At 41.3% G+C, this 23,252-nt stretch overlaps 1 protein-coding gene and 1 pseudogene across 2 annotated transcripts in view; one reads left to right on the top strand and one right to left on the bottom strand.

Annotated features, from left to right (window-relative positions):
* BON3 (Calcium-dependent phospholipid-binding Copine family protein) overlaps positions 1-23,252 on the bottom strand; it is a 41,497-nt gene that overhangs the window by 12,293 nt on the left and 5,952 nt on the right. The window contains exons 1-4 of one of the 2 annotated variants that reach the window (XM_088985753.1): positions 21,034-21,210; positions 3,218-3,265; positions 2,314-2,462; positions 2,148-2,196 (exon numbers count right to left, since the gene is read on the bottom strand). In XM_088985753.1, the coding sequence (XP_088841879.1) occupies positions 2,148-2,196; positions 2,314-2,462; positions 3,218-3,265; positions 21,034-21,153 (366 nt within the window). In that variant the 5' untranslated portion in view covers positions 21,154-21,210. Of the gene's footprint in view, positions 1-2,147; positions 2,197-2,313; positions 2,463-3,217; positions 3,266-21,033; positions 21,211-23,252 lie in introns of those variants that run through there. The other variant, XM_088985752.1, reaches the window with a different exon arrangement.
* LOC148861680 (uncharacterized) lies at positions 5,414-16,298 on the top strand (annotated as a pseudogene).

The raw sequence follows: 23,252 nt of genomic DNA, 5'->3' as shown, positions 1-23,252 counted from the left end.
TAACATTTTTGTTCTAAGAGAGTCCCACAAACCTATCAGGCCAGGAAACAGGGTCAGGCCTCTTCCTTCCCCATCACTAAAACACCCCCAATTCCAGAGGGGCCTGGATTACCTACAGAGCTGCCGTCAAAATTCAGCTTAAGACCAACAGCTAAAGGAGGGGACCGTTCTTCTTGAATTGCTATAGAGGAGCAGGATGAACTCACTATTGTGCTCCAACATCTAACCAAAGCATCTACAGAGAAGTCCTTGAGCAGGTCCAACGATTTCAGCCAATGTATAGCCTTGATGGTAATCCCTTCTATGAGTTCATGTGCTGTTTTTTCTTGCCTTTGAAGATTCTGTCGTTTCTCTCTTCCCACACTGCCCAAATAACTGCTGCCCTCTTTGTTCTCCACATCACCCTTCCTCTTTTCTTTGGTTGACGGAAAAAGCTAGATTCAAAAATTTCCACCACGATTGGAGGAATTCACCTGCACCCAAAAAGAGAGGAGAACCAATCCCAAATAGAATCCACCACACTTCTTTTCCTTTTAATTTTTTAAGACTGTTTACAATACTAATGTTGTACTTAATTCCCTTGCCATCTTTATCTATGCATTTGTAGGTCCAAGATCCAGTAGTGCCATTATTGAGACACCCCACAATTACCTTTGAGCGGCCTTCCACCATTACATCTCTGTAGCTAAGAGATATAGACATTTTCAACCCATGCAATAAAGTAGTATTTTAACCCATGTAGAGTTTCCAAAACCTATAGGCCTACAGAAAATAGCTATAGCACTTACACAACTATTCTTGAAGGCATCATCAGTGACTGAAAGGCTCAGGTTACCCAAGTTACACCCATCAAAGTTAATTTAGGAGTTCGGCAAGAGTGACTAATGAATAATGATCCTATATAAGGGGGAACAAGCCACAACTTGGCATATACTAATTATGTCATCTAAAGAGAAAGGAACAAAATTTTTATTTTTTAAAATTTAGTATCTGCAAGATTTTTTATCTGTCTGTGAAGTGAGTATCATAAAAATCCTCTTTCAAATTGACAAAGAAAAGTGTATGATGCCAACATCAATGTAAGGCACTTTAACTGCAGAAAGTCTCCATATCCATAAATTTGCTCCACTGCCCCATGTCTGTTTGTCAGGAAAATTCAGGTTCCTTAATTGCTTGCAATAATTGAATATCCAGTCCCCTCCCAATGATCTAGATATATGCCAGGACCAAAATTGGATAATGGACTCTGGCATTTAACTATTCCAAATGCTGGTACAGTTAAAATAATGCCATAAATTCATCATCTGAAATCCCATACATAGAACTGCACAAGGAGATCCAATTGGGTATGACATGTTGATCCTTTTTTAGAAAAAAAAAAACATTTCAATTTTATTATGAATAAGCATAATCGCTACTTAGTATGAGCATACTAGATGGTTACACTAATCATCTTGCTGCAAGCCTGCAATACGAGGCCTAGAAATTCAATGTTAGTAATCGGGCTTGTCACTGAAACTTACTAATGTCATAGACTCATAGCCAAGTTGAAAACTGAAACTGATGTACCCTCTTAAGACCTCCAGCATAAAGCAAATTCAATAATTAACCGATAATTGAATATTATTGCTCTCACATGCCACTTCCAGGCAGTATTAGCTATTGCTGTTCTTTTTATCAAATAACAAAAAGTTTTATTAGCATAAATATGATATAGAATGGAGGATAAGGTAACCTCCAACTATGGTACAGAATAACAGACAGAATGTGTGTGTGTATAAACTGCTGACACTATGGCTCCACAAAATACAAAATTGACATATCATTTACCTTCAACTATGGCACGCGTTTTTTGTATTAATACAAGTAGCAACCAATTAACCTTTAGTACTATATTAAATAAAACCATTTTTCTCCTTTTTATTCCAAAAATAGAAACTTTAAAGACTTGTCCTTTCTCCTATTTATTTTTCTTTGAAAATGTTGACATCTAAGTCCAAAGTGGATAATTTGGTATTTCCACTGTTCACAATGTCAAACATTGCCACTTTGTAATTTGATAAGGACATAGAATAATCTAAGTCAAACGCATCTTACTGTGGTCTAAGATGACACAAGAAAACCAATCACAAAAAAATGTAACATACCTTCACAGGTATATTGTGATATTTGGTGTCAACATCAAAGACATGGAATCTGAAACACATGAAGCTCCATTTCAATCAGAAAATCTTACACTAATGGCTGGATAATGTAAACTCATATGAATGACTACAGAGAAACAAGTTAAATACAGGAATGAGAAAATCTTACACTAATGGTTGAATAATCTCAAACTGATAAGCAATAGGAATTTTTCCAATCCAAACAGGATCCAATGTGTTCAGTATTACTTCTGTGCGACCAAGTTCCTCAAGTGTTCCATCACTTTTCTTTGCAAACACCACAGCCATAGGGTCACTCTGCAATATAAAAGGTGTTCATAAAAGCAGCTAAATATGTCCATCTAGGTAGTGAAAAAGATTCACAAAGCAGATGCAGAATAGAATTAAAAAATAAAATAAAAGCTTTAATATCATCATAATATACTAACAAGAACAATGAACATAATTTATATATGGAAGTGTATGATTGTCATTATACTTACTGATATTCAAGGTAATTTAAGCAAGCAATTAAATTTGTAGAGATAATGGGCCGAATGGGCCTTAGTTTCTTTGTTTTTCTTTAAACTATGTTTATGACTTGTGTTAGTAGGTACTAGGTAGTGGGCCTTAGTTATGGGCCTGTTTTCTTGCTTTTAATTGTTGTCTTTTAGTGATGGATGCCCTACTAAGGGCACTCACGTAATTGTCTTCATTTTTTACAACAAAAGAATAAAAGAGATCATTGGGGGCTGAAGAGAGGTTTTAGAACAACTCTCTCTTCTTCTTCCTTTTCTTCCTCCATCACTTCTCTCTCTTCAATCTCCTTCTTTTCTCCTATTTCTTTTCTTTTAATTCAGATTATTGCAGGTGTGATTTACAACTAAATTGGACTGAACAATATATAGTGAAGAGATAGAAGGCATGATTTTTTTATCAGGAACAGATCATGAAGCTTTATTAACAAGAAAAAAGCAGGATGTTTTGACCACAATATAATAATAGTCGTAGATTCTCAATGCAATTGGAAATAATAATAATAACTCTATTGAAACTTGAGAGGAAAACTGTACCTTTGAAAAGATGTCAAGATCACGCAGTTTTGCAGCAGAGAGCGATAACTGCAGGCATGATTACAAGTAACTGCATTGTTATGCTTAACAAAGAGAATTGGATAGCTAAAACTAAATGCAGAAAAAATGGATCCAAGATGAAAGGAAAAGATGCATATAGAAAATTAAACCTCTGCCCAAATTCTATTATGCAAACAGAATCACAATTTGATATAAAAAATTTAAGATTCACAGAAAAGGATGCAAAAAAAGAAAGGCATACAAAAGTGATATACGATTAGGGTCAAGGCTTGCAAAAAAATCAGATTTAGTATCCCATAAATATGTTTACTTCAGCTTCTAGTTTTCGCAACCATCCTTCTTAGAGTTTAGCTCATCATAATTTTAATATAATCAGTCATATTTATAAAACATCTTACCAGGAGGCTTATTTTTTGCATATATTCAACTTGCAAATTTCATACTTTATAAGTTCCTTTCGTTTGTCTCTCCTACTTTATAAGTTCCATTTTCTCTATCTTTCATGCCTCAAATTTAACTACACTTTTTCTTTTAACTTTCTTTCTTGTGATTTTATATTTTTCAAAGTTTTCTGCATTTTTAGTATTTTGCCAATCTTTATAGTATGTTAATTTTATACTAATTATATTTTAAACCACTTCATTCCACCACCAAGGTCTTTTAGCATTTTGTCATTTCTATTTCCATTCTTCTAAAATGTCCTTTGCAACTTTCTTTACATAGTTAGCCATTTTAAGCCATGTATAATTAATCTTTCCATCTGAATTCCATCTTCTTTCTCTATCAATCTGCTAATTCTTGAAGACATCCCTAGTGCACACATCTAGTACCATTAATCTATGGTTTTTGGTTAATATTTCACCTTAAATAGCTTTGCAATCCTTACACATCAATTTCCATGATCTTTAAATGTTATTAAGGAAAAAAATTTTATGCTTCATCCACTTTTAAATGTTATTAAACATTCATGATTCTTTTCAAAATATGTTTTTATTACTCTCATGTCATGAACTATTGTAAATTCTAAAATTATATCTCATATTTCACTCTTCTTCTCAAACCAGAATCCTCCATGCACCATATCATATCTTGCACTTCTTTTTTCCCACATGCACATTTAGATCTCCTCCTATAAAATCTTCTATCATTTGGAATTGCTTAGATTAACCCCTCTGAGTTTTCCCAAAATTGTCTTTTAATTTTCTTTAATTTTTTTCTAAACCCATTTGAGATGTATAAGCACTAATTATGTTAATGATTTCCTTACCTAAAACAAGTCTAATTAAAATTATTCTATCTCCAATTCCTTTAGCATTTACAATTTCTTGTTTTGGATCCCTGTCTACTATTATTGTTACTCCATTTCTATTAATTACTTCTCTCGTGTACAGTGTACTGTATTGCACCAAGGATTAACATAAGAAATCTAGAGCCAGTTATAAAGCATGGATCTTGATCTTCAGCCTTGTTTGTTTCTACTATTTGTTTGTTTACGCTTACTTTATGAGTTTATAATTCTTCATCATCCAAGCCTCATCCCAACTATATGAGGTCAACCACATGAATCTTGTTTCACCAATTGCTCTATTTAATGCATATCATTGTTAAATTATTGGCACTTAATAATTTCTTACTACTTTTACCCATGTCCTTTTTGGTCTACTGGTACCCATTTCCCTTCTAGCCCCTTCAACTCGTAACAAATTACTTTTTCATATGAGTGTTGTTGGTAGTCTTCTATGAACATTACCAAACCATCTTAGTCTACTTTTTTTTAATTTATCACCAATTGGAGCCACTACCAAGTTCCTATGAATTACTTCATTTTTTATCATATCCTTTCTACTTTTACCATATATCAATCTCAACATATGCATTGCCACATTCAATTTCTAACATGTTGTTTCTTGACTGCCCAACAATCTATACATGCAACATAATTGGCCTTACAACTATTTTATAGAATTTTCCTTTTAATTGAAGTAGTATTTGCCTAACATATAAAACTCTAGATGCACCCTTACATTTTCCATCTTGCTCTAATTCAATATGCAACATCCTATTGAGTGACCTTGATTTGCACTCTTGGTCGTCAATCTCAAGCTTTTGTTGGGTAGCTGCCCAACTCAGATCCTCTTCGAGGGAGGATAACCTCTAGAATAGGGGAAAGTCAGAATGAAGAGAGAAAGAGATCAAATCTTCTTATTATTCCCTTATTATAAGTACACCTTTGTATTTATATTGAATCTTGCCTTTAATGTAACTGATTTACAACAGAATTATAACAGCTTGCCAACTTGTTTGATTGACATTATAAGATCCTGGACAGAAGTAGCACAATCTTCAAGAGTGAAAGAGAGAGTAAGGACGGAAAGTAAACCCCCAGATGGTAACAGAATTAAACTGAACATTGATGGAAGTTCATTTGGAAATCTGGGATTGTCAGGTATCGGGGGAGTAATCAGAAATTCTGAAGGGAGGATATTAGCATTATTCTCTGGACCTATTGGCATGGGCAACACTCTAGAAGTTGAGGTAATGGCTTTGCTACAAGGATTGAAGATAGCTAAGAAACTTGGAATGAGGCAAATTGAGGTTGAAGGGGATTCCAAGGTGATCATCTCTTGGGCTAATAACAATAGAACTACTCCACGGACCTTCAAACAAGTGATAAGGGAAGTGGAAAAGGTTGCAAGGGAGGTAGTGGCAGAATTCAAATGGGTTAGAAGGAGTGCAAATGGGCTAGCTGATCATCTTGCTAAACAAGGGGCTTTGAGGCAACAATTGTTTTGGGCTGCATTGTAAAAGGGACGGAAATATGTAATCGTATGGGACTTCTAGTTCCATACACAAAATTGTAAAAACCTCTTAAATCTAATTTCAAATAAAAGTTTCCTTTGATGATAAAAAAAAAAAAAAAAAAAAAAACTTTCCAACTTGCTTGATTCAATTAACTCCAACTGTCTTTGTACTAGCTTCCTTATGCTGGAGGTGGCCTTAACTAATTTACAACAAAATTATAACAACTTGCCAACTTGTTTGTGATAGGCCCCCAATTAACTTTACGTATGCCAAGAAGGGGAAAGGCTAGCTTTCGGCTAAGGGGGGAAATAATTGAACATGGGGGCAATTATAGTTGGAGGGAATAAGGAGAGTCTTGAGGCATTTATAGCTATGTCAGTTAGGAATAAGAAGAGTATGGGCATTTATAACTTGGCCAGCTGGGCATTTATTGAGGGAGTCAGTTATGCTGTGAGAAGAGTATAAGAAGGGGCTTTGGGGGATGGGGGAGATAGGCTTTTGTTGAGTGAAGAATACTGTGAGTGATTGGGAGAGCCGGCGGTCTCTCGAAGAACCGACCAACTGTTAATGTTCTTCTTTTCTTCTGAATGAATACCAGTTCCTTTGTTGATGTTCTAGTTGTGTGAATTCTGTTGTGAGTCTGAGAATTGTGTGTCAAGTTTCTGGGACCTATCAGTGGTATCAGAGCATGTCTTTCCTCGGCCATGGTGACAGCTAAGGAAGTGGCATCGCAGTTGGAGGGTTTCGAAGAACGCCTGTCTTCTCTGCATTCTGGATTTCGTTTGGAGATGGATAGCTTACGCGATGAGTTTCAGCAACTTGATCCAAATAAGGTAGCTGTTGGACTTTCGAAGATCTCGTCCCTAGAGAACTCGGTACAATCTCTGGAAGGAGGTGTTCAAGATTTGGTGAGACAATTTGATTTGTTGCTTCAGCAATAGGCCTATTCACCTCCTTTGTCTGCAACTGACATTGCTCCTCCTTTAGTCGCATCAAGTCGTGCGGCTGACAAAGGGAAAAGTGCAGCTTTCCTGACGTCTTCTTCAATGTCAGTGCTGAAACATACTTCTGATCCACTTCCTCGGAGGTTGGAGCTACCTATTTTTGATGGGGAAAATCCAGACGGCTGGCTTTTTCGTGCAGAGCGCTATTTGGAGATTAATGGATTGTTTCCGGCAAAGCGTCTGCGAGCTGCAGTTGTCTGTCTAGAGGGCGATGCATTGGCGTGGTATTACCGGGAAGTTGGTCAGCGACCTTTTCGTGGTTGGACAGAATTCAAAGAGCTTCTCCTTGAACGTTTTCGATCGACTCAAGAGGGTAATTTAAAGGAGCAGCTCTTCTCGTTACATCAGTCTTCTACTATTAAGGGATATCGTCGCCAATTCGAGGTGATCTTCGCTCCCTTACGTGACTTGTCGAAATCAGTCCTTGAAGCAGCATTTGTTAATGGGTTGCACGACCCTTTCTTGAACGGTGCCATGAAGCGGGGTGACTGGTATAGAACCAAAGACTTGGTACCTAAGGGCTCTGATTGGATTGTCAATGAAATGAAGAAATCTGGTCTTCGAGGCCGTGGTGGAGCTGGTTTTCCATCTGGCCTGAAGTGGTCTTTCATGCCAAAAGTATCCGATGGTCATCCTTCTTATCTTGTTGTCAATGTTGATGAGAGTGAGCTAGGAACATGTAAGGACAGAAAAATTATGCGCCATGACCCATGTTGAGTAGGAGAAGAAGAAAGGAAAGAACGAAGAAGAAGAAGGAAGAGGCTACTGAGTTAAGGCCTCAAAGAACTGCTTTAGTCGAGTGAAGCATTTGTATTTATACTATACTAGCCGTACAACACAAGAGGTCTACAAAATTACAAAAATACCCCTACGGGCACTAAACCTACGTACAATACATATAATACACCTGTCAACACTCCCCCTCAAGTGGGGGCATAGATATCAACCATGCCCAACTTGTCACAGAGACCTTGATGTCTGGAATGGTTTAGCCCTTTTGTAAAGATGTATGCTAGTTGGTCTTCAAAGCTGATGTATGGAGTGCATACTTCGCCTGTGATGATTTTCTCTCTAATAAAGTGCTTGTCAACCTCAATGTGCTTTGTTCTATCATGTAGTACCGGGTTGACAGCGATACTTATAGTTGCCTTGTTGTCACAAAGTAGAGTCATGGGTTTGTCAACTAGAAAGCCCAACTCTCCCAATAGATTCTTTATCCACATACCTTCGGCTACTCCGTGTGCCATTGCACGGTACTCAGCTTCAGCACTGGATCTAGCTACCACGGTTTGCTTCTTACTCCTCCAAGTAACAAGGTTCCCTCCTACAAAGGTGCAATAGCCACTAGTAGACCTTCTGTCACTTTGAGATCCAGCCCAATCCGCATCTGTGTAAATTTCAACTCTCAAATGTTCATGTTTCTAGAATAATAAGCCAGCACCCGGGAACTTCTTAAGATACCGCAGTATTCTCTCCGCTGCTTCAAGATGAGTGGACCTAGGTGCATGCATGAACTGGTTGAGGACACCAACAGCATATGCTATGTCTGGATGTGTCATAGAGAGGTACAACAATCTCCCTACAAGCCTCTGAAATTGCTTCACATCCTTAAGAGGTTCACCTTGGCTATCACTTAACTTATGGTTGGGGTCAATGGGAGAGTCAGCTGGTTTAACCCCAATCTTTTCAGTGTCCTTAAGCAAATCTAGGACATATTTCCTTTGAGAGATGAAGATACCCTTTTTTGATCGGGCAACCTCAATTCCAAGGAAGTATTTGGCGGGTCCTAGATCTTTCACTTCGAACTGAGTGGCAAGGAAGCCCTTCAAACTTTGAATTTCATCCTTCCAGTCACCAGTAACAATTATGTCATCCACATATACTATTAGGGCAGCCATTTTACCCTCTACTCTTTTTACAAACAGCATGTGATCTGACTGGCATTGCTTGTATCCCTTCTGCTGAACTGCAATATGAAATCTACTGAACCAAGCTCTTGGTGATTGCTTCAACCCGTATAAAGACTTCTTTAACTTGCACACTTTTGTTCACTTCCTTGAGCCAAAAAACCGAGAGGTTGAACCATATAAACTTCCTCTTCAAGGTCACCATTTAAGAAGGCATTCTTGATGTCGAGCTGATGTAGATCCCAATTCAGATTGGCAGCAAGAGAGAAAATGACTTTAATAGAGTTCATTTTGGCAACAGGGACAAAGGTTTCTGCATAATCAACTCCATATACTTGAGTAAAACCCTTTGCCACTAAACGAGCTTTATACCTCTTCACGGTTCCATCAGCCCCATGCTTAACAATGAACACCCATTTACATCCCACTAGATCCTTTCCCTTAAGGAGATCAACAAAGTTCCTACATGCATTCTTATGAAGGGCATCGATTTCTTCCTTCATGGCCTTTGTCCATTCTGGTACTGAGAGAGCTTCTGTCACATTCTTGGGAATAAGGATATTGTCAATGAATGTAAGAAAAGCACAAAATGAAGGTGAGATGTTCTCATAGGAAACAAAGTTTGAAATGGGGTGTTTAGTGGTGCACGACCTAACACCTTTCCTGTGGGCAATGGGAAGGTCAAGATCATTAGCAACAGGGAGGTTGGGAGTCAAGTTACCTGAGTGAATATGATCTTCCCCCAAGGAATTTGATGGCACTTGAGGTACGGCTTTTGGATTCTCCACAGCTCTTGAACCTGGTTGGCCTTTACAACGACGAGAAAAAATGCGGAAAGGTGGAGGATCAGAATGAGAAGGGGGAGAAGGAGAAGTAGTAGGAAGAGGAGGAAGTTGAACCAGCTTCTCCTCATGCCTACACTCATCTTCAAAGAAGGTAACATCCATGGAGACATAGAATTTCTGAGAAATAGGACCAAAGCAACGATACCCTTTCTGAGAGAATGAGTAGCCAAGAAATATGCATGAGATAGCACGAGAGTCCAATTTCCCCGGGTGGGAGATAGGTTTTGGACAAAGCACTGACAACCAAAAACACGAGGAATAGAAAGAAGAGGGGCCTTAGGAAAGAGAAGTTGATGTGGGGCTTTGTACTCAAACCAACGAGAGGACATTCGGTTAATGAGGTATGTAGAACAAAGGACGACCTCAAACCAAAATCGTTTGGGAACATTCATGTGGAGTAGTAAACCCCGTGCCACTTCAAGAAGGTGTCGGTTCTTCCGTTCAGCCACACTATTTTGTTGTGCCGTGCGGGCACAAGAGCTCCGGTGAAGTGAGACATGTGAAGCAAAGAACTCCGTGAGGTCACTATGAAAAAACTCTTTTGCATTGTCTGATTGAAATATTTGAATTTCGGTCTGAAATTGGGTGAAGACCATCCGCTAAAAATCTTGGATAATTTTTGGTACTTCCTCACGGGTTCGCATTGGATATACCCAAGTGTATCTGGAATAATCGTCAATGAATGTAATGAAGTACTTGTAGACACTCTCAGAAGGTAAAGTAACAGGGCCCCACACATCAGAATGCACAATGTGAAAAGGAAACTCAGATTTACTATTTCTTTGAGAGAATTGAGTTCTACAATGCTTGCTTAACTGACACGTTTGATAAGAAAAATTAGAAACAAACACTGACTTACACAGTTAAGGGAAAACAACTTTCAAGGACTCAAAAGACAAATGACCCAAACGACAATGCCACAAATACATTTTACTCTTTCTGAACTGACTCATAGACTCTGTAACATGAAGGCCAGTCGTATTCTCCAGCATATAGAGTCCATGAACCATACATCCCCTACCAATCGTCCTCCTCGAGGCCAGATCCTAAATCACACAATAGGAAGGGAAAAAAGTCGCAGAACAGTTTAAGGAATTTGTAACACTACTGATTGAAAACAAATTCATAGGGAATTTTGGAACATGAAGAACATTAGAAAGAGTAAGGCCGAGGGTAAGAGAGAGAGTTCCTTGACCAGCTATGGAAGTGTATGATCCATCATCTAGTCTCACTTTATCTCTTCCGGAAAGAGGGTGATAAGTTTGAAAGTAAGAGGACATACCAGTCATATGTTTTGACGATCCAGAATCAATGATCCATGGAGAGTCAAGGTCGTGAGAAGCAACATGGAAAGTTGTGGCAGGATTACCTGATGTGGATGCAAAAGAGGTGGTGGAAGGAGCATCCATCTGGCGAATAGCTCTACCATAAAGCTCTAAATGGTCACGAAAGGAGTTTACAATATCCTCCCTTGGGTCAGATCTAGAGTAGATATGTTGGCTATGTGGTGTTTGAGTCACCATAGAAGTGGAGGGCTGATTCTCCTGAGTAACCATGTTGGCCATGTGGTGTTTCTTGGTACCTTGTTGCCCGGGTCTTCTAATTACATCTGAGCCTTGCTTCTTAGGTAAATCCTGAGCCCACTTTGGTTTCCCATGGAGATCCCAATAAGTATCTTTGGTGTGTCTGGGCTTCTGACAATTAGTGCACCACAATTTTTCCTTACCCTCTGCTTTCTTCTGGAGATCCCCTCTCTTGGAAAAAGGTCCACCACTAGTAGAGGTACCCCCTTTGCCGCCAACACAATTGCATCCCCTCCGGTGTTGTTCATCAAGTTCCTCCTGCTCTCTTCAAATTGGACAAGAGCATAGACCTCCTGAATTGAAGGAAGATCCTTAGAACTTAGAATTTGTACCCGATGGATTCATAGATAGGATTGAGACCATGTAAAAAAGCAAACACTCTTTGCAGTGAGACAAGTTTCTTATACAATTTTGCATCCTCATCACACTTCCAATCAATATTCTGGTAATGCTCCAACTCCTTCCAAACAGTGGACAAATCAGAGTAATAAACTGATAAACTCCTCTCCCCCTGTTTACAAGTAGATGAAGTTGCTTGCAGTTGATAAATCTTGGCAGTGTCGAAATTCAGAATGTGGATTTTGCATGTTCCCATATCTCATTTGCAGTTTCAGCCCGCATGAAGTTCTTCCTTATTTGTGGTTGCATGGAGATCAAAAGCCATGACATAACCATACTGTTCTCCTGATCCCATCTATCATGTTCTGCATTTCCAGAAGGTGGTTCTTTGATTCTTCCATTTATGTAGCCTATTTTTCCCCTTGTAGTTATGTATAGTTTGATCCCCCTTGACCACTCTAGGTAGTTTAACCCATCAAGAGGAACCGCAGCCATAGGGAAGGATAGGTCACTACTCTCACTCATTCCATTCAGCATTGTAGAGATTCCGGATGTAGTTGAATCTTCACTATTCATACTTCTAGGTTCAGAACACTGGCTTACAGAGCTACTACAGTCCATAACTAGGCACTTGCTGATTTTCGGTTTCACAAAGAACCAAGCACAAACACTGCAGCTGCAGTACTAGATTGTATGACCTACACTGTGTAGGAGTCCACAGAACAATATACGAACTGCACTTGCAGTGTAACCAGGTCTGAATGACCTACAGTTTTACAACTTTAATGCAACTTCTCAGCTGAAAAAAACTCAGTAGGAACAACAATACGAGTGGTGGTTCACCACACCTAATTGGTTGATATCCACTTTCCAGGGCAGCTGAACAGTCACTTAGGGTTTAGGATTCATCAACAGTCCCTTAGAGAGTTGAATAGAGCAACACACAATCGGAGGAAGGGGAACAGTCCCTACTCAAATTTTGGGACATTAACAGTCCATCGAAGGAGGCAAGAATAGAACCACAAATAGAAAAAAATTCAGTTCAATACCTAGGTCACCCGAACTGTGAATAGGCAGTACAGTCATGGACTCAAACTTCTCTTCAGGTCAGAACCCTCCTTCGTACATTTGGGATGGTTTTCTACAGGCTTCTTAGTCGAGCAACTCCAGTTACCATCACCTTGGGCTGAAGGATGAAGGATGAAGAAGAAAAAACTTGTAGCAGAACCTTTTTCTGCGCTAGGAAGTTGAACAGTCAGCTTTCTTGTAGCAGAGCCCTACTCGGCAGTGGAGACTAATCGCAACACTAGAGAAAGCTTCCTTTTCCTTGTCTTCGAGCATCAGGACTATAGCTTCTACACAGCAACAGAGAGAGACCTCAACTGGTTGTTTTCCAGGCTTGGACGGTCCTGTTAGACAGTTTTTGTATACCCTTAGCTTCAATCAGAATGATGTACATTATGAGTTTATTGTAAATGAATAAAGTACATATTTGGTTCATGTTCCTTTGGTATGTTTCTGTGTAATACCCTTAAACTGGACACTTAATGAGACTCGTGTTAGTTTAGAATGTTCACAGCCAGTGGGTCGGTCTGAGGAGACCTATCCTGATAAGGCTAACACTGATGTGTCACTAAGTCGGTTGGGATGGCCTGTCTCAGCCGCCAGGGTGAGACCCAAGGCACATGCAGTGTATGATTAATTGAATCTTTGAACCGGACCAGATTTTCAGTATTGCCCTGGACCTTGGAGATTAATGGGCAAAACTGAAAAGTTACACCCGACCCCTAGACTCGATTATGATACTATACTAGGTGTCGGATTGGGCTGTCTTTGATGTACCAATCAGTGAGATCCTTAGCGGGGATCAAAACCTGGGTATGTTGGGACAGTCTGAGAATTCATCTGAGTGGGTGATCATAGTGACAGGATCAGCCCCTTCGTCGGACAAAGGTAATGATCGGGGATGCACTCTCACTAATGGAAACCAAGACTGTCGGCAGCCGATTTCGATCGTTGAGATTTGTTTTGCAAAATATATTTTATATGAGATATAAAAGTATATATATTATGGTTTCCAAAATGTTTGCAAGAAGGTTTTAATTCCCGGGATCCATATAAGTAGAGAGTGCAGCACTGTTCCTTGCAGCCGAGGGAGAGGTCCTCTCTTGTCGGGCAATGTTTGATCATTATGGGCTGAGAGGTTGAGTGTAAGACCATTGAGGATAATACCTGATGGGCTAATCTTACATTTTCCCACAGTCCCTGGGTGTTACAAGGTGGCTTGGCCCAGGGACCACTTAGGGTAAGTGTTGGGCCCATAAAGCCCATGTGATGGGTTTCAGGGGTGCACTGTCCATAACAGTGTATTCGGCCAGGCCTTGTAGCAAAGGCTGGGCTGAACCCATGTGGCTGATGTGTAGATCAATGCTTGGGTCTCACGCCATACAAGGAAGCCCAATTGGGCAGCAGTTAGGAAAGCTAAGTGAGCACTTGACCTTAGTGGGCCTAAAGCCCATTTCGAACTGGGTTGTTTTAATTAGTTAAATATGGGGTGAATTCTAGGATGGATTAGCAGATAGGATAGGGTCTTAACCCTATCTACTCAGAGAGTTTAGATCTGAATGTGATTCAGATCTGGAAACCTCCTAATGCGATTAGGAGAAGGCTGATCTAATATGCAGATAAGATAAGGGTTTATCCTTATCACCTAAATGGATGTTTGATCCAAATATGATTTGGATCAGCAACTCCTAATGGGATTACGAGCTGATCCTTTAAGGTTACAAAAGAAGGAAGGGGCGGCAACCTTTAGATATCACAAGATCATCAGATCACTGCAAGTCTTTAGAGCTGAAATCACAAAAGAGAGAATTCAGCATACCTGCGAAAATTCTCTCATGCCGCCTCCTTCCTGTCGCCGCCTCACCTGCCAGTTCGACCTCCTTTTCAGTGGGAGAAATCAAGATTCGATCTTGATATCAGTTCCTTGTGAAGGGACTGATAGAAAGTTGTGCTCACGTGCCATCCTGCTATTTCTTGCGAAGGACTTGGTTATTGGAGAAGAACACTGCTGATTCTGCATGCCATCTTCAGTGGGAGCAGTCTTTGGATATCCTTCCTTGGGCATGAGCACCTTCGTTGGGAGATATTATTTCTCCGTATCAGGTATAATCCTCTCCTACTACTTTTGTTCAGATCTGGTTCGGTTTATGATTCAAGATTGATCATTGAAAATATGATTTTCTAAATAGGGAATGCGATTCCCAGTTGAAGGGAGAGAATTTTTTTTTTAAATTCACCCACCTTATTCCGCAAGATTTGGGCGTCCACACGATGGATCTCTCATCCCTTCGGGTCCTGCTCTGATACCATGTTGAGCAGGAGAAGAAGAAAGGAAAGAAGGAAGAAGAAGAAGAAGAAGAAGAAGGAAGAAGAGGCTACTGAGTTAAGGCCTCAAAAGAACTGCTTCAGTCGAGTGAAGCATTTGTATTTATACTATACTAGCAGTACAACACAAGAGGTCTACAAAATTACAAAAATACCCCTACAGGCACTAAACCTGCGTACCGAACATATAATACACCTGTCAACAACCCACATAAACTACTAGAGGGTTGCCTGATTGCAGGGGTTGGTATGCAGGCCACTACTACTTATATCTACATAAGGGGAGAGTAGGTAAATGAGCGGAAAAACCTTGAGAAGGCAAGGAGGGAAGCTTATCAAGCTGGACTTTTGGGAAAAAATGCTTGTGGATCTGGATAAGATTTTGATGTTCATATCCACTATGGAGCTGATGCTTACATTTGTGGAGAAGAGATGGCGTTGTTGGAAAGCTTGAAGGAAAACAAGGAAAACCAAGGTTGAAGCCTCCTTTTCCAGCTAATACAGGGCTATATGGATGTCCAACAACTGTTACAAATGTTGAAACTGTGGTTGTTTCCCCCACAATTTTAAGGCGTGGTCCTGAATGGTTTGCTAGTTTTGACAGGAAGAACAATTCTGGGACAAAGCTATTCTGTGTCTCAGGCCACGTGAATAAGCCTTGTACAGTTGAAGGGGAGATGAGTATTCCATTGAAAGAGCTGATAGAGAGGCACTATGGAGGAGTTAGAGGTGGATGGGATAATTTGCTTACAGTGATACTAGGGGGTTCTTTTGTTCCACTGATTCCAAAGCACATATGTGATGATGTGTTGATGGATTATGATGCACTCAAGGCTGTCCAAACGGGTTTAGGGACAACTGATGTAATTGTGATGGACAAGTCAACTGATATTGTGGATGCAATTGCTAGGCTCTCTTACTTCTATAAGCATGAAAGTTGTGGGCAGTGTACACCATGCAAGGAGGGGATAGGATGGTTGTGGATGATCATGGAGAGTTGAAGGTTGGAAACGCGAAGCTGGAGGAAATAGACATGCTTCAAGAGGTGACAAAGCAGACACACCATCTGTGCATTGGGTGATGCTGCTGCTTGGCCTGTGCAGGGACATATCAGTGCGCGGTGCGCATCCATCCACTATGCCTGGAGTTACTGGTTTGGAAGTGCTTATTCATTGGCAGGGCCTACCTGATTTTGAAGATTCTTGGGAGCCTTTTGACTTGCTTCGAGACCAATTTCCTCATTTTAACCTTGAGGACAAGGTTAGACTTTGGGCGGCGGGTAACCTTGAGGACAAGGTTAGCCTTTTGACTTGCTTCGAGACCAATTTCCTCATTTTAACCTTGAGGACAAGGTTAGACTTATGGGCTTGGGAATAGGATCTCGTCACGGGTCGGTCCCCGGGGAAAAGCTCCTGTTTTCCCTTGTTCCTCCCCTTCCTAGCTGAACCTATCTTGGCGTCCTAGAGGGTGATTTGTCCAAGAGACCACCGAACTCTCCTTTTACTCTCTTTCTTGACTAGAAATTTGATATCTTTATTCAATAATTTCAGCTCCTTAAATAGGAGATTACAAGAGGTAAGAGTCCTCCTTGTAGGAAGACTCCTTGATAACTAAACTACTTACAGATAAGATAGATAAGACTCCTAGATAAGACTAACTAAACTGCTTACAGATAAGATAGATAAGACTCCTAGATAAGACTCCCTACTCAAGAAGGATAAAAACTCCCTAAGATAAATCAGACTCTATACTAATCCTTATTGGAACAGATAAGATAAGAGTAAAAAAGCAAATAAGATAAAGATAAGGTAAGATGAACTGTGGCTAGCTAGATAATCTGATGAGGGTGCCACGTTACTACTGCTGCCGGCGGCGGTACTTCTTCCCCACGAATGCGTCCATAACATTACTCCCCTCCTGGACTACGAGCTTGTCCTCAAGCTCAAAATCTGGATATGTGTCTTGGAGTTCAGTCAAGGGAATCCAAGATAGGTGGAATGATTTAGCCCTCCTGGATTGGGTTCAAATGAAGGGAGTTCATCCTCATCGTCCTCTTGTTCCACCAGGAGGTAGAAAAGTCTCTTGCACTTGTGCCCTGCTGAGTAGAGTTCATCACAATTAAAACACTGTCCCCTCACCCTGCGTTCCGCCATCTCAGCCTTGGACAAGTGCTTAATAGGGGGTGCAACAACGCTGCTCCCCTCACTGGATGCTGATCTGGAATTGTGGCTCGTCTGTGGTTTCCGTTCTTGGCTGGCTACTGAAGATGGAGCCATTCCGAGTGGTTCCAGGGATGCCCATGCGGTTGGAAGCCGCCCCATACTGAAGGTTCCGCGACTGAGCTGCATCTTTCGTTCGGGTGTTGCATCTCCACATCCACCCTCAAGGGTTCTACTAACCTTGCGTGAACATGTCTACCTGCTGGTCCGGTCGTACCGAAGCTGCTTTGGGGGGGTGTTGCATCTCCACATTCACCCTTAAGGGTTCTACTAACCCTACGTGAACATGTCTACCTGCTGGTCCGGTCGTACCGAAGCTGCTTTGGCAAGGAGGGTCTGGAAATGGCACTGGTATTCAACCACCATTCCCGCCTGTTTGAGGTTGATCAGTTCACTCAATGAGTTGCTCGTCAATGGGGGCCCAAACCTGAGGAGGCAATAGGATTTGAATTGGGTCCAACTAAGCCCGGGTTCCTCCTGCTCCAATTTATAAAACCAGAGTTGCGCCTCCTCTGTCACGTGGAATGCGGCCAAGCTTACCTTATCGTTGTCCCCTGTCCGTTGGTTGCGGAAGAACTGCTCGCATCTGTACAGCCATCCCAAAGGATCTCTGGCGCCGTTGTATGAAGGGAACTCCAGCCTGCTGTACTTGGGAACGACCGGGGCTACCGAGGGGACGACCTGCTGTTCATCGGACAACTCCATCAAGTCTGGTCGGCGGCTGTTTGTGGTTACAGCCCCTTCTGGATTCCTCTCCTTGTTAAAGAAATACGATTCCAGCAAGCATCGCAGCTCCCAGACATCGTCTTTGACCTCACGAACCTCCACGCTAGTTTCCACGAGCCTATGCTCCAGTTCGTGGACCTTGGATGATAGCTGCTCCAGATCTCCCATGACGATAAGCTCTGATAGCAAATTGTTATGGGCCCGGGAATAGGATCTCGTCACGGGTCGGTCCCCGGGGAAAAGCTCTTGTTTTCCCTTGTTCCTCCCCTTCCTAGCTGAACCTATCTTGGCGTCCTAGAGGGTGATTTGTCCAAGAGATCACTGAACTCTCCTTTTACTCTCTTTCTTGACTGGAAATTTGATATCTTTATTCAATAATTTCAGCTCCTTAAATAGGAGATTACAAGAGGTAAGAGTCCTCCTTGTAGGAAGACTCCTTGATAACTAAACTGCTTACAGATAAGATAGATAAGACTCCTAGATAAGACTAACTAAACTGCTTACAGATAAGATAGATAAGACTCCTAGATAAGACTCCCTACTCAAGAAGGATAAAAACTCCCTAAGATAAATCAGACTCTATACTAATCCTTATTGGAACAGATAAGATAAGAGTAAGAAAGCAGATAAGATAAAGATAAGGTAAAATGAACTGTGGCTAGCTAGATAATCTGATGAGGGTCCCACGTTACTGCTTCTGCCGGCGGCGGTACTTCTTCCCCACGAATGCGTCCATAACATAGTCCCTGCCCCCTTGTGCCTCTAACATCTCCCCCCTCCTCAAGCTAGCACTCGTCCTCGTGGCCATAGTGTGGAAAGTGTTGTATCAACTCAGTGCTGGGCTCCCATGTGGCTTCTTCATTTGGTAACCCTTCCTAGCAGACTAATGCCTCTTTAATAAAGGCTCAACCTTGTTTCATCCATTTGTGGATTGACAGCTTTCTTAAGGACGGAGACATGGAAAACCAGGTGTACTTTGGAGTCTACTGGAAGTTCCAACTTGTAGGCTAATGGTCCTATCCGTTGTAGAATTTTGAATGGTCCATAGAACATAGGGAAAAGCTTGTTGTAGGGGTGGGAGGCCACTGAGGCCTGTCTATATGGTTTGAGTTTTAGGTAGACAAACTCGCTTTCCTGGAACTCAACGGGCTTGTGTTTTGCATCATAATAGTGCTTCATCAGTTCTTGAGCATGTGTCAAGTGACCTTCAATTCACGAATGATTTCATCTCGGGATGAAAGACACTCATCAACCGCTACATTAGCTGAAGACCCCTTTTCATAGGGTAGAACTGATGGTGGGTCTTTGTCGCATAATGCTTTAAATGGTGTCATACCTGCTGAGACATAGAATGAGGAGTTGTACCAAAACTCTGCCCAAGCCAGCCATTGTATCCATTGCTTTGGTCTATCCCCCACAAAGCATCGTAAATATGTCTCGATGCATCTGTTGACAACTTCAGTCTGTCCATCCATCCGAGGATGATAGCTAGTAGAGGTGTTGTGTAAAGTGCCTTGTAACTTGAAATATTCTCTCCAAAAACTGCTGAGGAAGGTTGGGTCTCTGTTTGAGACGATTGCCTTCATTGTCCCATGTAATCTGGTGATTTCTCTAACAAATATGCTTCTGCTACTGTAGCGGTTGTGTAAGGGTGTGTTAGAGGTATAAGGTGGTTGTACTTTGATAGTTGGTCGACCACCACAAGCAGAACTGATTTGCCTTTTGAAACAGGTAGGCTCACAATAAAATCCATTGAGATTTCATCCCATACTTGATCCAGGATGCTCAAGGGCTGTAGGAGGCCGACTGGTTGTTGGGCTTCATACTTTTGTCTTTGGCAGACATCACAAGAGGTGACATAACTCCTTACAGTTTTCATCATGCCATTCCAATAATAATGTGCTGGCAGACGCTTGTAGGTTTTGAATATGCCTGAATGACCCCCTATAGCTGAATCATAAAAGAGTCGTAGTAATTCTGCTATGTGGGCTGACTTGGATGAGATAACCAATCGACCCTTGTAATAGAGTGTTGAGTCACGAACTGAATAACCTTAGGTCAAGGCTGGATTCTAGGCCCATTTGGCCCGTAATTGGGCAAATTTTGCATCTTGAAAGGCTTCAGCTTTGAGCTGCTCAAGTAATGGATAATTGGGCCTGAAGACAGTGAGATGTGCCAAGGTAGCCTGGATAGAGCATCAACTACTCGATTAGTTGTACCAGGTTTATATTCTATAATGTAGTCATAGACCATGAGTTTGTGGGCCCACTGCTGTTGTTTAGCTGTAGTCATAGATCAAGCAGGAATTTCAGACTCTTGTGGTCTATTTTGATGACGAATCAGCAGTCCAATAGGTAAGCCCACCACTTCTGGACTGCAAGTACAACGGCCATGAGCTCCTTCTCATATGTTGATTTAGCTTGATTTTGTGGTGAGAGTACTTTGCTGAAATAGGCCAATGGTTTCCCCTCTTGCATTAAAACAGCTCTTCCCAAAGTGTCACACTCAAGTATGAACTACTTTACGGAGTCAGATAATGACAGAATTGGTGGTGTGGAAATTGCTTGCTTTAGGTTAGTGAAGGCTTGTCGGGCTTGCTTACTCCATTGAAATGCGTTTTTCCTTAATAATTGGGTCAGTGGCGCTATCAGCCTTGCATAATGTGGTATAAAGTGTCTGTAGTAGCCTGTGAAGCCTAGAAAAGCCCACAAGACCTTGATTGATGTAGGTGTTGTCCATTGTTGAATGTAAGCAACTTTCTCTGGATCAGCATGACCTTCCCTTCTTTGACCACATGGCCTAAGTATTGGACTTGTTTTTGTCCAAAAACGCATTTAGAAGCCTTTGCATATAGTTAATGTTTTCTTAGAAGTTCCAACGTGATAAATAAATGTTGTAGATGAGAAGCCCAATCAACGCTATATACCAAGATATCATCAAAGAAGACTAGAATAAAGTGGTGCAAGTGGGGACGGAATACCTCATTCATGATGGCTTGAAAGGTTGTTGGTGCACTTGTCAATCCGAAAAGCATGACAAGAAACTCACAGTGACCATCATGTGTACGGAAAGTCGTTTTAGGTACATATGCTGGATGCATTCGAATTTTATGATAGTCAGCTCATAGATCAAGATTAGAGAATATGGTAGCAGCATGTAAATCATCCAATAGTTTATCAATGATTGGAATGGGGAACCGATCCTTTACTGTAATCTGATTTAGAGCCCAATAGTCTACACAAAACCTCTATGTTCATCTTTTTTCTTGACTAAAAAGACGGGTGCTGAATATGGGCTTGAACTGTGCTGTATGAATTTTCTCTACTAATTCTTGAACAATTTTCTCCATCTCTTCCCTCTAAAATCTGGGGTAGTGCTAAGGTCTAACATTTAATGGAGCTACCCCCAAGATTATCTCAATTCTATGGTCCATGGGTCTGGAAGGAGGTGGCTCATTGGGTTCTTGAAAGACATCTAAATAGGTGTTGAGTAATTGCTGGAGTGCTTGTTGGTTTTCCAGTGGCGTGGCTGCTTCCTCTGGACTTGTTAAAACCGGGCTGGTATTCAATTCCATATGCAATAGAAGGGGTTGCCCTTCACTACAATTAGTCTTGAGGATGGCTCTCAATCCTTCCTGTTGTGGCACACCCTTAGACACCCCGTTTAGATGATACTTTTGTCCATTAATGGAGAAATCCATTGTTAGTCTTGACTAATCACATACAACCGATCCCAACTGCTGTAGCCACTGTATGCCTAACATCACATCCACTCTGCTCATGTCCAATGGATGGAAGTTCACTAGAAATGAATGTTGTTGTAACTTTAGGTGGACCCCTCTGCATATGCTATCACTAGACCTGTTCATGGGTCGGGCCGGGCCGGGCTCGGGCCGGGCTTTCACTCTGTATTAACAGATTTTTCTAAGGCCCGAGCCCGATCCCAGCCCGACCATCGGGCCTACAACTTGGGCCTGACCTGGCCCTCATAAAAAGCCTGAAGCCCAGGCCTAGGCCCGAGCCCGAAATTTAGCCCATGTTGTTACTACTGCTGAAGTGGCTGAATAGAGAGAGAGAGAATGGAGGATAAATTATAAAGAAAAAAAATGTATATATTAAATTACAAATATATATATATATATATTTTAATAAATATTATATTATTTATATATTTTATATAATATATAAAATACATGTTATGTATTTTATAAAACATATAATGCTGAATCGGGCCGGGCTGGGCTCGGGTCGGGCTTTTTTGACAAATCCCGAGCCCGGCCCGTAACACAGTCGGGCTTACTGTGTTAGGCCTGAGGTCAGGCCCACGGGTCTAATTACATGACCAAGCCTGACCGGGGTGCGGGCCGGGCCATCGGGCTACCCCGCCCATGAACAGGTCTAGCTATCACAACTAATGTTGTTGCCATCCGCTACATGTACATTGAATGGTAACAACTGTTCTTGTGTTAGGCCTAATTGTTTGGCTACCATTTGGCTCACAAAGTTGAGAAATGACTTGCTGCCAATTAGAACTAAAATTGCCCGGCCCTTTACTAACCCAGCCATCTCATTGTCTGGGTGGAGGAAGTCCTATACTCCTATCAATGCATGAAAGGATATCTCGGGTGGGTCTAGCCCATCCTCAGATTCTAATTCAGTAGGTATCACAATGGGTGTGTAAGGGATTTCCTCCTAAAGTTCAGCTTTATCTGTCTATAGTAAGAATAGTTGGGGATTCTTACATTTATGGCTTGGACTGAACTTATCATCGCAGTTATAGCAAAAACTGCGATCTCTTCGGGCTTGTGTCTCGGCCCAAGATAATCTTCTTAATGGCACTAGGGCAGGTACAATGGTTTAGGCCTTAGGCTGAGGATTTTCAGCCTGCCCATGGGTCTGATTTCTTGTGACTGTTGGGCTGGACCCCAGGATAGAAGGATTACCTGGTTGGTTTAGTTGTCGGTTCCAAGACTATGGTCTAGAGTTGAATGTGTTCGGTCAACCAATGTTTTCAGTCGATTAAACCTTTCTTCTTGCATTCTTGCCAAACCCATTGCCACCAATAGGGAGGTGGGTTGGAGGGACTTCACTTCTATTCTTATTTCTTCCTTCAAGTCGCCAATAAAGCAGCCAGGCAATGCAGTTTCAGGCCACCCATGAACCCTTGTCGACAGTCTTTCAAACTCGACTTGGTAATCTC

Source organism: Nelumbo lutea, chromosome 4 (assembly GCF_056320005.1).
Source record: "Nelumbo lutea isolate HS-2025 chromosome 4, American lotus-T2T, whole genome shotgun sequence".
Lineage (NCBI taxonomy): Eukaryota > Viridiplantae > Streptophyta > Magnoliopsida > Proteales > Nelumbonaceae > Nelumbo > Nelumbo lutea.
This window is presented reverse-complemented; position numbering and strand designations above follow the sequence as displayed.